The following is a 16,421-nucleotide window of genomic DNA, read 5'->3' as shown; positions in this document are numbered from 1 at the left end:
GAAACATTTATTCCTAAACAGATTAATTCACATGAATACTGGGGATTTTTCAAAACCTGTTAGTTCTGTGGGAGAAGTTGATCACAGTTGCCATAAGTTGACCCATGTTATTCCGTAGTTGAATATACTGTCCCCATTACACTATGGTGATTTCTATCAGTGCAAGGTACAACCAGCCTTTATGTGCGTTTTTTTTAGTTCTCTTGGTGTGCCCAGTTGAAAATGAGCAAAATATCCAAGTTTAATGAAATTCAGCTTTCAGTGGAATCCTTCACAATATCCTGATTGTCATCCCCAATTCTTGGAGCCAGTGATTCAGTCATGATGTCAGATAATCATGACATCCCTTTTGTATATCTCTTGAGAAAGATTCCTTATTTTGCAGACTCTCTTCTGTATCTTTTATAAAGAATGCTGGTTGATCTTCAGGCTTCTAAACTTGTTTCTTAAACACTTTGAAGCAATCCATATCTTTTAGGCTTTGCATATTGCAGGCAGCAAAGAGGTGAAAGATGTCATCTGTGTGTATGCTAGTATGGTTACCTTCAGAAGGTCTTCCAGCTTTGAGGGTGTGCACTGTTGGCTTCCAGCACCATGCTAAACCTCACATTTCACAGAACTGAAATCTTGTCTGGAGTAAAATTTTCTGTGGCTGATGCACATTTAGTTGTAGATGTCTTCAGGTCGCTATACTGTTTTGGGGATATATTTTTGTAAGTGATAATCTTTTGCTTTGCCTCTGACACACACTTTCCTTCCAGCTGAATCTTTACCATGAGGCTAACAACTTGAAAGAGATTTCTGTGTGGGAGTACAGCTATCCTTTTTTCTTCCTCCCAGTAGGAGATGAACTAAAGTAAATGTCACCCACTTGTTCCCATATAAGTTTCATACACTCTGGGTCATTCAGATAAGTATAAACTGCTGCTGAACATCTGAGTGTCTTTGTGTCAGATTTTTTCTTTTCAACTAGTCTGTTTCATCTTGAAATATTTTATATAAACTCCATTTAACTAAATGATCATTTGAAAGAAGACGGAGCTTTCTTTTTTTTTTAACTGATTTTTTACTCTTCTTATTCTGCTTTTGAACAGAAGATAAAAAAAACCAGAATAAAAAAAGGGAAGGAAATTACTGAAGAACACCAGCTGGGAAATAGTCCTACCAGAATCCAGACTTAGCAGAGGGAGCTATGTGGGATGTGTGTGTTGATATTGAACATTTATTTGTCTTGAGATACTGCTTTGCTGGTACCCAAAGCCACCGGTGTTGTACTTTGTTTCTCTTGGCCTTGTCTCTACTAATGAGATGTATTTCCTGATCACTGCTATTTCCTGATTTTTTCTTGGCAAGGTGCCTGGTTACTGCGGAATCTGCATGAGCCAGGATGTCCTCTTCTACTCTCCTGCTGGGCTGGTGAAGCAAATGTAATTGCTGTGATCCCTTTAGCCTGGTAATGGGACACTCAGCAGCTGGCAGCTTCTGCCTTTCCCTCTCCCCTCCTCCCTCCAGGACAAGCTGGAGATTGAAAGAGCTTTGTCTTTTGAAAAGCATGTTGGGACTTAGTGTTTTGGATATCATTTAAGGCAGATCAGCTGTGGGTTTATTCTGCCATCATGATTATCTCATATGTAAGGCTTCTACCCAGCCCTTTTCTGCTTTTCCTGTAAGCACATAATGTGATCCACAGTGTCCTTGAAGCCAGTACAGCAGCTTCACTGGCAGCCCCCAGTGCTGGGTTGGATCTGCAAAGTCCAGTCATAGATTGCTTCTCACAACACTCTCCTCTTTCTGCTGAGGGGTCCGTTAAAATACTATGAACGATATGCATTTTATGTATTATGTATTACTAGAATTATATGTATTTTTACATTTTCCTGTGGACTTTGTTCATTGGGAAGCAGTATTACTCATCAAAGCAAGAAGAGAAACATTAAAGAGGAAGACACACATTTTTCACATGTAGAAAATGGAGGAAAAATAACCTTCATTTTTTGGGTTAAGCCCAGAAATGTCATGGAAGTATATTGGCCTGAACTAACATCGTTTTCCTCACTTCTCATTCACACTGAAGAATGTAGTAGCATCACTCATCTTCTGCTTTAATCAACATCTGAAACTAAATACTTCTCTTGTTAGATGAAAAATACCAATTAACAAGTACACTCATTTAGCTTTACAAATTCCATAGAAATGAGAATCCACTATTCCACTCTAGGGATCAAAGAAAGGTTGATCCCATGCTGAAGTCTAAACAAGAAGTTTTTCTTCTTAGTAGTTTTTTCAAAGTCTGTCCTTTTCTGCTGACAGAGAAAGTTGGTAAGCTAGGGGTAAACATGGAAAACTACAATTTATGACTGACTTCCTTTGGTAGGTTTCCTACCACAGAAATTACGATCCAATTTTGTTGCTTACTGTCCCCCCAAAAGGGAAGAGAGGTTAGGGGAATGAAACAAGGTATTTATATAAGTTCACATTAGTATAGAAAGACCCATACACTTTGTCAGAGCTAGCCACTCCTGCTGATACTGGCTTCACCCATCTTGTTTTGAAGCTTTTCAGTTAGCCCAAGTCCTGTAACTACAGAGGTGAACCCAGATCTGGTGATTTGAAGTAAAATGTTTCCTTTACTCCTGCCTTTCTTTGACCATTAGGGAAAAGGAGGTGGTGAGATTTGCAGTCTCCATTCTGTTCACTATGCCAGTGAGTAGCTAGAAGGCACTCACCTGAAACATCTAATTTTGGCTTCCTATGAGACAGCTATTGATTCCCTAAGATTGCTTTGTAGTAAAGTTCTATGTAAACTCAAGGGTCCCAGAATTTCACCTCATTCAAATTGTTATATTTAACCTAAGATAGTCTTCTTACCACAAAGATAAATTTCCAGGTTCTCCTAGAAACTGAAACAATAATTTCCAAAGCTCAAGTCCCCAAAGGGATATTAACTTGGTCTTTTTTTAAGGAGCTGGTGCACGGGACAAGACTCTTAGGTGTGTGTTATAAATCATCACATTGCGCTGGAGTCAAAGGATCTGCATGTTCATAGCCACCCAGAAACTGAGTTTTGTGTTGTGGTCATGTGTTTTCAAATTGTGTCTCAGCATTTTGGCCACAGAGCAGGACTTCACCAGACATGCTGTGCACTCAAAACTTGACATCTCGGATAAAACTTTGTAAATTCTGATATTGTCCTTTAAGAACAGGAATTAGAAACCTTTGAACTAACACGTTTCTCTCCCTTCTCATATCAGGCGAAACCCACTCCACTTTCACCTCATCGCAGATGCAATTGCCAAACAGATCCTGGCAACTCTGTTCCAGACGTGGATGGTCCCTGCTGTGCGCATAGACTTCTATGATGCAGATGAGCTCAAGGTAAAGACACACAGACACAGGTGTCAGTCATATACTTCTGATTTGATGTCACCCCTTTGTTCCTCATCTCCCTTGACTGGTGAATTACAGGGGAACTACTGCCTAAAAATATTCTCCCTGATGACAGCTAATTCTAACTGATATGATTGTAACCCTGATCACATATAACTGGAAAATATTAAATGGCTAAAATTAGTGCAGTTTATCTGGAATGAGAGCAGCTACTGAAATGTTTTGTTTAGCAGCTTAGAATTTTACCTGCTAGCAAGAGGATTCTGGCTGTCCATCTGATCACACTACGTTTTTTTAAGGATACCTCTTCCAAGTAGCAATGCTGGAATCTTAAGTATCGTGCTCAATAAGCCCAAGCCTGTTACTGGAAACACTCAGCTGTCCTGCATTCCTCAAGCACAGGTGTGTGAAACCCTAAGTACACACACTTCGACGAGGTAGTTTTAGTACAATAGCTACCTTTTTTTATCTGGATGCCCTTCCAAAATGAATGATTATGAAAAGAGTTCAATCAATGGTGGGGGGAAATCACTTACTCAAAGTGATTATCCTTTCATACTTAAAAGTTTGAATCAGGACAGGGAGGCACAGCATTGATTTTGAGCTGTATGTTTTTTACCTGTGGAGGTAGAATGAAGTATTCAGACTTTAGCATTTGAAGTTGGTGGCAGTAATTTTTATGACTTACCAGACTGTTCTGAACAGCACTGTGAAACAAGGAAAAAAATCAAAATTTAACAAATTGCTGTACTTATTAAGGGGGAAATTCAAAGCACAACATGTTGTGAAATACAGAAAGCTTTAGAAAGAGATGGAAAAGGGAAAAAAGTGATTCTTGAGAAAAATACTTCTTTTTTCTGTTTTTATTTTTCATTGGTTCTTCTACATGAAGCCATAAGTTGATATTAACCTAATTAGCCAGAGATCTTCCTTCTGTTCCTCATAGCTTCATAGCAAGGAGGAGGTTTTTTCCTCTCAGTCTCGTACGTGTCTACGTTACATGTGTCTTTCTTCAAATTGTAGGGTTTTTAATTAGCCTCTCAGCTGGGGAAGGCAGACCTCTTAGTGTTTTCCTTCTGGTCATTTGGGTATGGTCCAATCTAGTTAAGTAAATAATAACCAAGAGAGCTTACTTCGGTGATCCCCAAATTTCTGATTTATAGGTAAAGCACTGAGTAGATATGAGGCTACAGAGCAAATCTGTTTTGTCCTTCCCTCTTCACTCAGCCTTAATTTTTTATATGACTGATGACCTAAATCAACCCTAGACTATCTTGCATATAACCCATAGGCTTTAGGTTGAGGACCCCTTTCTAGCTGGATGTAGGTATTGATGCATCAATAGGTCTTTCCAGGTTTTCCCCTCTTGATCAGAGCTCATCATTCTCCATACCAAGAAATTTCTCTGAATTCAGTGGCCTAAAAACCACAGTATATAGTACTGAGCATAGGAGAATGTGACAGACACTGCCAAAAGAGAGCAAAGAGTTACAAATATAAACGGTTTTAAAAAGCCAGGAATGATGCTGGCTCATATCCAGATCATTCTGCAGGTTTTAGCAAAGATGACAGAGGAGCTGTTTACAGACAACTGTAGGAGCTCATCTCATTTGTTTCTTATGTAGCCCCTAGAGAGGATTTAATGATTGCTTTGGGTTCATGTATTTCACCTGCACTCTTGGGAGCTGTATTATGCTGCCTGGTGTTAAGAAAACACAGAGCTGATGCTGGATGTTTACTAGAAAGCCTGTCTTTCTCTGAAGTGAGCTATGGATTCACTGTTACAGTATATACTATGTTTCAGTTTAAATGACCCTCCATAGTTCTTTTTTAAACCTACAATCAATACCAATTTCTGACTTTTAAAAAGGGTTTAAACTGAGTAATAGCATGAGAACTTTCTGATTAGCTTTCATTCACCAATGTTCAGTTGTTTTGGAGCACATTTTAGCTGCTGCAGAAAACATTTCATTTCATGTTTGTTTTTTTCCCATTGGATATGTATGAGCTTCCAGCCTCATCCTTCTGATGCAGCAGGAGCTGGCATGTTGGATTAAACCCTTAAGTCCTGGGAAAAGTCCTGCTTCTGCTCCTGTTCCTGCTCAAACAGTGGAAGGGAGAACATAATATTACATCCTACATAAATAGTATGGGTGATTTTTTGTTTTCAAGTAGTTATTTAGAATTCAGGCAACAGTTTCCAGTAGCATATTAATTTTTTAAAAGGCAGAAAGAATTTGGAGATTAAAGTATTTGGTATTTGGCAGTGTTTCTTAACATATCCTGCAGCTCTTAAAATACATGTTGTTTAGCTTAGAGTTAGAGCACCAGTGTCCTGAAGAAAGGCATAGAAATTTAGTCTTGGCTGTAGCTGTTGTTTTCTCTCAGGTTTTAGAGGAAAACTGGACACTTTACTGCAAGAAAGGGAAGACAAGGTACCACAGATTATATCAGATTTTCTAGGGCCAGCAAATCAACATATCTACTTTGCTGCTGTGAGTTAAGCATGTCAGATGTTCCTTTTAAAATTTAGAGAACTCATTTTTCCTTTTGCAAGGTGACGCAGCTGTTCACGTTCCTGTTGCACCCCAAAGAGCCTAGGTTCATTCTCTCCCTAGAAGCGGATGCTGCCAAACTACCAGCAGCCTGCTTGGAAGAGGGATGGAGCACAGGGAAGAACAGAGAAAGATATATCTTTGCTTGGGGCACATGATAGGGGATGGGATAGAAGAGGAGGAGACTTAACTGTGGAGCTGAGCCAGAATAACGGCATTGCCAGGAAAAGGGTCAGCTGCAGTCGAGATGGCAGCTTGCTGGATGTATTTCTTCAAACCAGTTAGTTTGACGATTTTAACAGCCACTTCTACTAAGATACTTGTAACCTTCCCCAACATAACTTGGCCTGTCTCCTCACTGCCTTGCCAATAACCTCAGGGGAGATAGATGGGTGCTTAAAAGCTCTCCCTCATGTTACAAGCTGTTCAGATTTTGAACTCTCTCCCATTAACTAAACTTGCTACGTGCAGTCAGTAGTCAGCAATAAGCGTCCTTGAAGTGTGGGCTGCTGATAATGGTGCCAGTAATTGAACTATTCCACAGCTACATATTTCATTCTTGCTCTACTCAGTATGGCCCACACATAACTCTTCCAAATTTATGTGGTCACATATGGCTGTGACTGCAAACTGGAAAGTTACTTGGCAGTGTAAATTCACTTTATGTGATCACTTTAGTTGTGTTAGTCAGCTTTGGTCCAAATGTGTAGATGTATCTATTACAGCAGTGCACCCCACAAAATAACTGAAAATGGTCTTATTTCAGCATTAAATAAAAGAAAAAAAACATTTGTGAAACTTTCATCTATTACAGCTGTGATTTGCAAATATCAGGCTGCAGGGTATTGTGGTATTTTCAGCTCAGTCTTACACGAAGAAACTCCAGAACAAACTATTGAAGGTGTGCAGCTTGGACACTTGGCTTCTGCACTTCATTGTTGAACATGGAATCTTGTGTCAGTTCACTCACAGGGAAATACAGGCATTAAATCCATTGTGATCTGCCCTGTCCCAGAGCAGAAGGAATAGCCAATAAGGCAGTACTGTATGTGATGGGTGGAATACAGATGAGGTGAGTTTGTTTTCCCAGATGTTCCCTGACACACTGATGACAACATCAGGTGAACTGAAGAAGGCAGAATGTAGAATGAGCAGTTGCCTGCTCTGCTGTGAGTAAATACACAGTCTTTTAATCACTGATAGAGCAGAAAAGCCATCTCCTTTAAATAGTTTAGCCCACATGTGCTGCAATTGATTTATGAACTTGAAGGGATGGTGAATAGATTTTTGTAGTAGATGAACACTTGATCTGAAAGGGAAATATGAAAAGCTTCATTCTTAGCTATTTATATGGACAATATTCCAGCTTTTACTGCTCCCAGAAATAATAGACCACAAATCTGAGTACCAGTGCTGCATTAGGTGTTTTCCTGTCAGAAATATTGACATCTGCACCCTCAGTCAAAATCAGTGGTCTGATCCAGCACAACCAAACTCAGGTTTGATGTCAAACTCATGGCATAAAGATCACGTGTCTTTGGGCATTTACTGCAGTATGAGATGAGTTACTTCTTATCCACTTTCATCTGAACTTTGAAGACAGTTCACTAGGTCAGATACTGATATCATTTATAAAGACATCACAAAATACTCTGTTAGAAGAGACCCACAAGGATCATCGAGTCCAGATCTTAAGTGAAGGGTCTGTAGAGAGATTGAATCCACAACCTTGGTGTTATTAGCACCATGCTCTAGCCAACTGAGCTAATGGGCAAGGGCTATGAGACTTCAGCAGAAAAATAAAGTTTAATTCTTTAATTATGATTGTAGTGTAGCTGGTTCTCAGGGCTGTGCCTGTGTGCCCCCCTAGTACACTTAGATTCCCACAGTGGTCCAGGAACTCCCAGGTTTGTTGCCTGCACAGATGAGATAAAGGACTGGTTTGAGACAGCAGCCCAAGTCTGAACTAGGTGATTGATGGAACTGCTGGCACAAGAAGTATTTGACAGCTTGTTACAGGAGTGGTCCCAGTGGGAATTTCAGACAGTTCTTGAGATTTCCCAGGCAGACCCTGCTGTGCCTAGACCAATTTGTATGCTTAAGCATGTCGATTAACGTCCTGAGCAAAGAATCTGGCTGTCCCAGATTTTCACAGACAGTTCCTGCTGCAAAGTTAATCAATTGTACAAGAGTAAGACAATCAATAGGAACAGTTCCTGCATGTGTAGAAGTGATCATGTATTGTACATACTTAAGATAGTTAGGAAATGTTTTGTACATAGGTTGAGGTGATCTATAGTGACACATTATACATATCTTGCAGTGGTCAGGTAGGATCATGGGCCAGCTGGGTTATACAAATGGTAGAGAAACATTTTTTAGGGTGTCTCACCCAATCCAACTATGATGACCCTGTAAGAACCCTTGCTATGGAGACTCCCTTTGCCATCTAGACAGCAAGCAAGTGTCCTGACTGGCACATTGTACTGTCCATGCAAAAATTACTGTAGGTCAAAATCCCAGCAGTGTTAACTGTTTTAAAGTATGCTGAGTATGTGAATGTCTTTGCAGCAAATTGCACCAAAAGCAACTCAAATGCCATGAAATCTTTGGATACCCACAGAAGCTCTTCCAATGAATGATAGTAGTGATAGGGCTGTATGTATTGTAATACTGCAATATACCAATTTTAGAAGCATGATCAAACAAATACTTGTAATAGTATGGCAGCCACCACCTTCTGAGCACGGGAGAGAGGGATTCTGATTGGCAGTTGGGAAGATGTGAGAGTGCATTTGATGAACAGATTATTAGCTTGGTGTTTTTCACATCAATTTAAGAGGGTGACAGCAATAGCAGTGTTGATAAAGCCTAGAACAATAAAATTGGTTAGCATTCTCCTGCCTCCCATCATCTTCCTAGTTCCATCATCTTCCTAGTCAAGAAGTTCCACTGGATGTTGCAGCCACCCATAATAATGTATCTCACAGTAACAGTGACTGACCCCCAAACTATCATGGATTGTAAGGGTTTGACTGTATTTGCATTGCTCTACATGCAGATTATTTATTGTTAAGGGCAGCACAGGATTGTTTATCTGTTAAGTAGTTCACTGTGTGCCTCAGAGGCAAACACACACAGTTATAAAGCAGAAGTATGCTACTTCCCTTCGTTTCTTTTCCACTGCATATGCAAGATGAAATTGCTATTAGTGCAATACAGAATGAGAAACCCGGCATCTGTTTATGTTTACATTAATTTACACAGCAGTAAGTATTCAGTTAAAGTGTTTCTATGGCACTGAGGTTTTGATCTAAAACTGTCACATGTTATGGGGGGCTTGCAGCGCTCCTGCATTTCACCAGTCTTTTCTTTCTCTAAACTGGCCTACTGCACATGTCACTGAAATGATAGGCATAGATTACTGTTTCTTCCTATTGTTTCCCCTTCTCTTTATTTTTTTTTTTTAATATGCAAATCCAAGATTTTGGAAAATGAAGTCTATAATCAAAACATTTTACAGATTTGTATAACTTGTATGGCTTATTTTCAGACTTGAATTTCTACTTTATAATTGAGATTTTGTGTATTTGCTAATGGACATATTGAATACTAGAGGCCTGAAATCTCAGGTGATAAAATATGCTTGTGGTTGTGATACAGTGCTACCATGTTAAGAACAGAGTCTTTTATCCATGATTTTCAGTACAGATGACTGGAAATTAACAGACATGGTTTTGTAAGCCAAGATATTTTCCTTCCGACTGTTTGGGAGGAAATTAGTATCCACCAAGAAACACACAGCAATTCAAACTCCCTAGCACAGTGGAACCTTTGTGAAGTCTGCCTCCTGTGTTACATTGTGCAGTGCTTCTACTACTGAAGAAAGCCTTATGTCTTTGTAAACCCCTTGTACTTTCCTACTGGTGCTGGTACTTTGAAAAAACATTGGAGTTCTTCGTTAGTTTTATAATTTAGTTCTAATTGTTGGAGCTCTCTGTAGCTCCACCTTTTTCTTGATTCTAGGGAAAAGCAGTACAGTTGTTCTGTTCTATGTCCACCAGGAAGACGGGGTAGCTGCTCTTTGTAACATATGTGGAGTGAGGACTAAGGAGCCAACTCTCTTCCTCTTAAAATCACCCACATTTGTATCATAGTAGCTGACTGTGACATTTCAACAGCAAGGATTTTTATTTGGCATTCAGCTTCTTAAACATTGCTCATTGCAGCAACATGTGCTGCACCTCCAGGGAAGGAAATTTTAGCAGAGAATGAGAAAAAGATGAAGAATTGCGCATAAGATTTTCCAAAAATTATTCAGTTCGACAAAAATTAAAAAGCATGCCCTAGAAAAGCAGAAAAAAGACACAACATCTTAAACTACCTTGGGCAGCTATCGCTTGTTCCATGCATCCCCATTACAGCAGCTGCTTTCTCAGAACATTATCATCCACCTGTGAGAAATGGGAGCATTTTACTGTCGTAACCTTGGATATACAGAAATTATTTGAACACTTTGGTTTGCATGAGGGGTATAGGTTGTATATCCCCTGTACTTGCTGGGGAAGGTTAATGGTCATCCTGTGCTCCAGCACAATTTCTTTCTTTGGCACCTGCAGGTAGAAAGCTGGGAAGACATATCATGACTAGAGTGAGATGGTCTTAGCTCTTAATGGCTTTTCACTTGCTCACATGGACACCCCCTTGTCGAAGGGCGTTCAATTGATCGCAGAAGAACAGCAGTGACTGCTCAAGGCACTCCTAGCGAGGATCAGTACTGATGTGGGCATTTTATCAAAATGTTTAATGAGCCTTGCTTCTAGATTTACAGAGAACTGAAGTATATGTATTTCCATGTCTGATTGATAAGCTGAAAAATACAGGAGACTGCAAGGACTCCAAGAGTATTCTTGATTCACAGTCAGGAAGCTGAAATGGTTACATTTCCTTATTTGTAAAATATGTGGTGCTGGCTTTTTTTTTCTGAGAAACAGCTGAGATTCAGAGAAGTGTGATCACTTAATTCTCTGGGATCAGACGAGAGCTACTTCCCATGGAACAGTTCAGCAGGCAGTGTAGGCACAAAGTATTCTTAAGGACTGGGGCTGAAATAGTCATCTTGTGGAGAAAAATGATGTTCACCTTGTCTGGGCACACCTTTTTGTGTGACAAGTTTTCCCAGCAGTGAAAATGACAAAGTCATGCTGTGTGCCTGGTACAGCACAAGCACATGCTGAAGTCACACTTCTCATAGGTGTGAAAACATCTCAGTCCAGGTAAGGGTATCCAGGCTGATTTTAGTCTCAAAACTTGCTTTAAAGGGAGGGGATCTGTAATAACATTGTTAATGAAATGCCATTGACATCACCTCTTTTTGAGTCAACTTAGTATGAGAACATTTGGTCTTTTAAATTGAGAAATTTTGTTTCTGTTAGTGGAGTTATCACTTTTCAAGTCAATCTGCAGCCCTACAAAGTTTCATTTTTTGAGATACATATTAAGGTTATTACTGAGATGCCCCTGATGGTAATTTGACTTGAGTAATTTCTCTTAGTAGAGCTACCTCCTTTCAAATTAAATTATTTAATCCTGTGGAAGTTTTATTCTTTGATCTTAAGTTGATGGTGTCTAGGTCTCACCCTTTCAGAAACAAAGATGAAAACTGAGTAGTATTTTGATCCCCTGTTAATTTTCCCTTATACTCTTCCATTACTTCAGACTTTATCCCTTTCACAGCTGAATGGATTCCACAGTTTTTAGCTCACACAGATGAAAACCTATAAAATAATTCCATCTGTATTGTTTTAATGAGACATTTGGGACCTTTGTTCATCTGTCTGATTGCAATTTTATCTCATGGTCTTTAGGGTGAAATGACAAGATTACATGGAATTAGAGTGCCACTGGTGTTCTTAGCCCTCAGACAGATGTTTCAAGAAGTTGCAAGAGTTGCATGCCTGCTACATGGACGCTTCATTTAAACACAACTCATGCAAACTCACTGAAGTATTTGATATTTAACCAGAAGCAGGACAATTAACTAGACTGATGTAATGAACTTAAGTGTTTCTTGCTTTTGAAGGAGCCCAGTTTTCCCAATGTCTTTATTATCTTCAGATTGTTTCTCTAATTAGTGCTGCATTGTTTGAGAGACATCGTAGCTCTGTCTAATAATGATGAAAAAGAAACTTTTTCACGCTGTCACTGCTTCTTGCACTAGGTTATTGTTAGTTTTCCTTGTTCATAGTGGTAATACCTTTTATCTTTTATTATTCTTTTTATTCTAGGTGTATTCCTGGAGCATTTTAGTCCCCAGGAGTTTTGATACATTGTAATACTTAGCACTGGAGAAAAGAACAGTGCTTCATGTAATTTTTTTCCCATAAAGCAATAATTGCGATATAAGAAGTTCCACTCACCTGGCCTCCAACCCTGCAGGCTGGAGGTTGATTTGTTTTCCTGCAAATTCTTTGCTTTTGGTGAAAATAAGAGACATAAGAGTTCTTTATGGGATATAGCATTTATTCCACTAGTTGGATGTGTGTTCCACCAACTAATGTCCTTTTTCTGGTGGAGCATTTTCAGCTGTTGAAGTTCTACTATTCTTACTCTTCAGGCAGAAACAGTATAAGTTTAGGTCGAGAGAAAGGTGATTTTACTGGTGAGATGCCCGATAGTACGTAGGGATTTTCTTCTGAACAGAGGAATGAATCCTTTTTCTCACATGTGTTTGCTGTGTTTTGACTTTGTGTTCAGTTATCAGAGATCTGGTGGAAGCTGCATTCCCACATCCTTTCCACAAACCATCCTAGGACATCAGGAAAGTTCTTCACTGAGAGGGTGGTCAGTCACTGGAACAGGCTCCCCAGGGTCATGTCACCAAGCTCGTGAATTGTGGTCGTGACTCCGAGCCTGACTGTGGACAAACCTGTTAGCCATATGGTTTAGTTTTAGGTAGTTCTGTGAGGAGCAGGAAGTTGCACTCAATGATTCTTATGGATCCCATCTAGCTTGAGATAGTCCATGATTCTGTGATTCTTTATTTTGCATGTCGGGCTGTCAAATACTGTTTTGTATGGATACAAACTGGATGGGAATCTTTCAGGCTTAAAAGGGTGGGAAGTCATTCCCTCAGCATTTTTTGGTGTCTGGTTGGGAATGTTTTTGCTCATGATAACTAGTATTTTACACCTGCAGTCTCCTCTCTCAGGTATTACTTGGTTAGCAGTAGTCACTGTAACTGTTCTGCAGCCTTCTTTCATCATCCTTACAAAACGATTTTTCAGTAGGGAAAGAATCCCACTTCAGATAAACTTTTGTCACTGAGTTGCAGCTGTTGTCTATCCAACAAAATGTGTTTATGCAGGATATGCTGTTGCATTTTATCCTGGATGGTGCATCTTGATGACACCTGTTATCCTGACATCATGCAAAATACAGATGGTGTGCCTCTGGGCTTTGACCCCAGGAGCTGCATGGAAATGTGCTAGAACATGGAATGGCTGCAGCTAATGTGCATGTACTTGCATAGTTACTGAAGTGAGAAAGCTTCAGTACATCAGACAGTGATAATATTTTCATGGATTTGTATCTTCCCTGATGAATTAGCACAAAGAGCTTGTTGATTGAGTTCACTAGCAATTAAAGCAGGCAATTGATCTTTCTTATCTTTCCATACAGATGAAGCAAGAAGGGCAGCCTGAGTTTTCACCACTGGGCAAGTTCTAGCCAGATCTACCTGTCAGTCAGCTTTTAGCAGAAAGCTCTGGCTTCCTGCCATTTTATCTGCTTCAGCTTGTTTGTCTCCTTTCACTCATTCACTGACAGGAAGAAAGAAAAAAAAGCTTTATCTTATCTTCTAGGGAAGATTTGTTCTTCTGCCTCTTCTGGAGAGGTTGAGCTGGGAGGCTGGTGTTTGGCTGGTTCTCACTGACCTCTCTTGGGATGCTCACACTCTTTTAGGTCCTCCACCCTTGACTGCTGCACTGAAAACAGCTGGGGTTGAGGCCAGAGGCCTCAAAGGAACAAGAAACACACTCTGAGACTGGCCAGACTTTTCCACTCTCATTTTGTACAAATGAAGAAAGGAAAACAAAGAGGGCATTCAGCATTTTGGAGATAGCAAGAAACAGTGAAGAAATATAGAAAGTCTCAAATGAGATTAAAGAGAAGGACTCAAATAGAAACTGGCTGTTTGAGTTTTATGGGGCTAAATAAGGTGGGAGAAAAGCCAGCGAAATACCTAAGGGGAGGGAGATAGTCCTTAAAGATCTCAGTAGCTGAATTATCTTTTGGTCCTTTCTTTTATAAAGAAGCTGCTGTATAGCTAAAAGTTTTGTTACCTAAGTGGCAGAGACCAAAAAAAAAAAAAAAAACAAACCCCAAAAAAAAACCAAATAAAAAAAACACATCAGTTTTAGTTTATGTCTGCAGTTGGATCTGTATAAAGCATGATAAGCTCTTGGCACTCTCATTTAATTTTGTTGTTAAGGAAGTTGTTTTGAAGAAGCATCCTTAAATCAGGTTTTTCCCACTTGCCTGCCCTTTGTGTGCATGTGTGTATTGGTGAGAGATTTGGAAAGAAAATTCAAAAAAAGAAAAAAGCATCCTCAACATCAGTCAGACTGTGTTATGGACTTTGCTACAGAGATGAGAATTAATTTGCAGTTATTTTCCTTTGCTGTATGCTGATGGTGATCTTGGAGGTTTTGTTTGTTCTGCCTTTTTAATATCTAATCTTCTTTTCCAGTTGTGGCTTGCTCCACAGTTTCTGCATTTGCTCTACGTTATCCAGGACCCAGAGGTTCAAATAATCATCCATTTCTATCTCAACCTTTTTGCTCACTGTTATTTGTATCCAGACTTGCTCCACACATGTGTGGAAGATACCATCTGTTTCTTAAAGTGAAAGATGAGGCAAAATCCTATTAAAGTCACCAATGCTTCTGTGATGAGCAAGAAATAGAAAAATTGTTGTAGCAAAGATGTATAAATTCCTTTCTCCTTACAATTGTTCTTAGAGCAAGTTATTATTCTTTCTTAAAATACTCAGCAACCAGAAATTCTGAATCTAGAAAAGTTACCTAGCTTTGCTGGATTTTTGGTTTCCTTGACAACCATCCATATAAATAGTAAGGACTTGTTATGGGGGGGAATATCAGTATAATCAAAACATGTGAATCACCCAGGAAAAAACTAAATTCAATGTAGAAGTTACAAGTTATCCAGCAATATTAATAGAAGAGTCTGTTTTTGTTCAAATAAGGCTCTTGTGGTAATGTTTACTGGATGCCTGACAAGGATGGAGCAAAGGCAGTGATTTTCTGAAGGTGAGATGCAAGGAGATTGCTTTTGGCATTCCTTTTGAGAAAACTATTGATGGTGACAGTAATCCTCTTCCTCTCAGGATCTATGATGACTTGGAATTTCTCAAGCTAGATTCTTTTTTTTATTATTATGGTTATCTGTAAAAAAAAGTGCTAAAGACAGGCATGAATGTTTACCTATATTTAAATGGTAACCTGCTTGTCTCCTTCCTCAGTGATTCAGTTAACCCAGTCTCTGCAACAAGGTGTTGATACTACTCCCTTGGAAGCAAGAGAGTGAGAAAGGGGATCAGTCACATGTCCCTGAAAAGAGGTTAGATATTGTGAGGTATAGTCAATGTAAAATGGGAATGATTATCCTGGAACTAATCCTGAGCCCTGCTAGTGCTACTGGGATTGTGACTCGAGTTTCAGGAATGTGGGAAGAAGTATGGCATATATTCACAGCAGGATGAAGTTCTCCCGGTGTGAAAAACAGTGATGAGAAAAACCGTGCATGGAGAAGACTTCCTGTCCTGTGCCAGCAAATCAATATTGTTTGTTTACCTCCTCTTTATATGCTTTATAAAAGCATAAAATACTCTGTTGCAAATCACAGAATATGATCATCATTAAAGTGGTGGCAGTATTTTCCTCCAGTTTAGAAGTGACATGAAAGCCCCAGTTGTGTTAGCTTTGTCGTAAATGAAGGCCACATGATTTAAAAAACCAATATCTTGCTACTTGTAGTGTTCATAGTAGCAGCAAAGCACTAAGCAAGTAATGAAAAAGCTGTGAAAACAAGTTGTCAGCTGTGTCTAGAAAGTTATTTATCCAGTCTGAGGAAATAACAATTCACCTGATTCACACATCAGAATTTCAGGGTTGTTCCCCATGCCTGGGACATTTGTAAGGGCTGCCTGAAGCCAGCAGCTACAAAAGACTTTGGCTGGTTTTGCTTCAGAGATCTCTCCTGCTGGAAGTTCTTTCACCATGTAGATTGCACTGGTTTTCAGATCAGTGTCAGATACAATTCAGCCACAACTTGTGCAGATTTAAAACACTCTGTGATTTTGCTGTGGCCTGGAAGTTTTGCTCTGTTTGCCTTGTTTTAAGATTTCAAAGTTAGTTTATTGCATCTGACTGATACAATTTTCAGGGAAGATAGTGCCTA

General features: G+C 39.5%; 1 protein-coding gene across 6 annotated transcripts in view; it reads left to right on the top strand.

Moving 5' to 3' along the window:
• Positions 1-16,421, top strand: part of LARGE1 (LARGE xylosyl- and glucuronyltransferase 1) — a 266,932-nt gene that overhangs the window by 140,928 nt on the left and 109,583 nt on the right. For all 6 annotated transcript variants that reach the window (XM_068191098.1, XM_068191096.1, XM_068191097.1 and 3 more), the window contains one exon: positions 3,252-3,375. In XM_068191098.1, the coding sequence (XP_068047199.1) occupies positions 3,252-3,375 (124 nt within the window). The remainder of the gene's footprint in view (positions 1-3,251; positions 3,376-16,421) is intronic.

The sequence above is a fragment of the Anomalospiza imberbis genome, chromosome 5 (assembly GCF_031753505.1).
Source record: "Anomalospiza imberbis isolate Cuckoo-Finch-1a 21T00152 chromosome 5, ASM3175350v1, whole genome shotgun sequence".
NCBI lineage: Eukaryota > Metazoa > Chordata > Aves > Passeriformes > Viduidae > Anomalospiza > Anomalospiza imberbis.
Note: the sequence above shows the minus strand (reverse complement) of the source record. Positions and strands in the feature narration are given on the sequence as shown.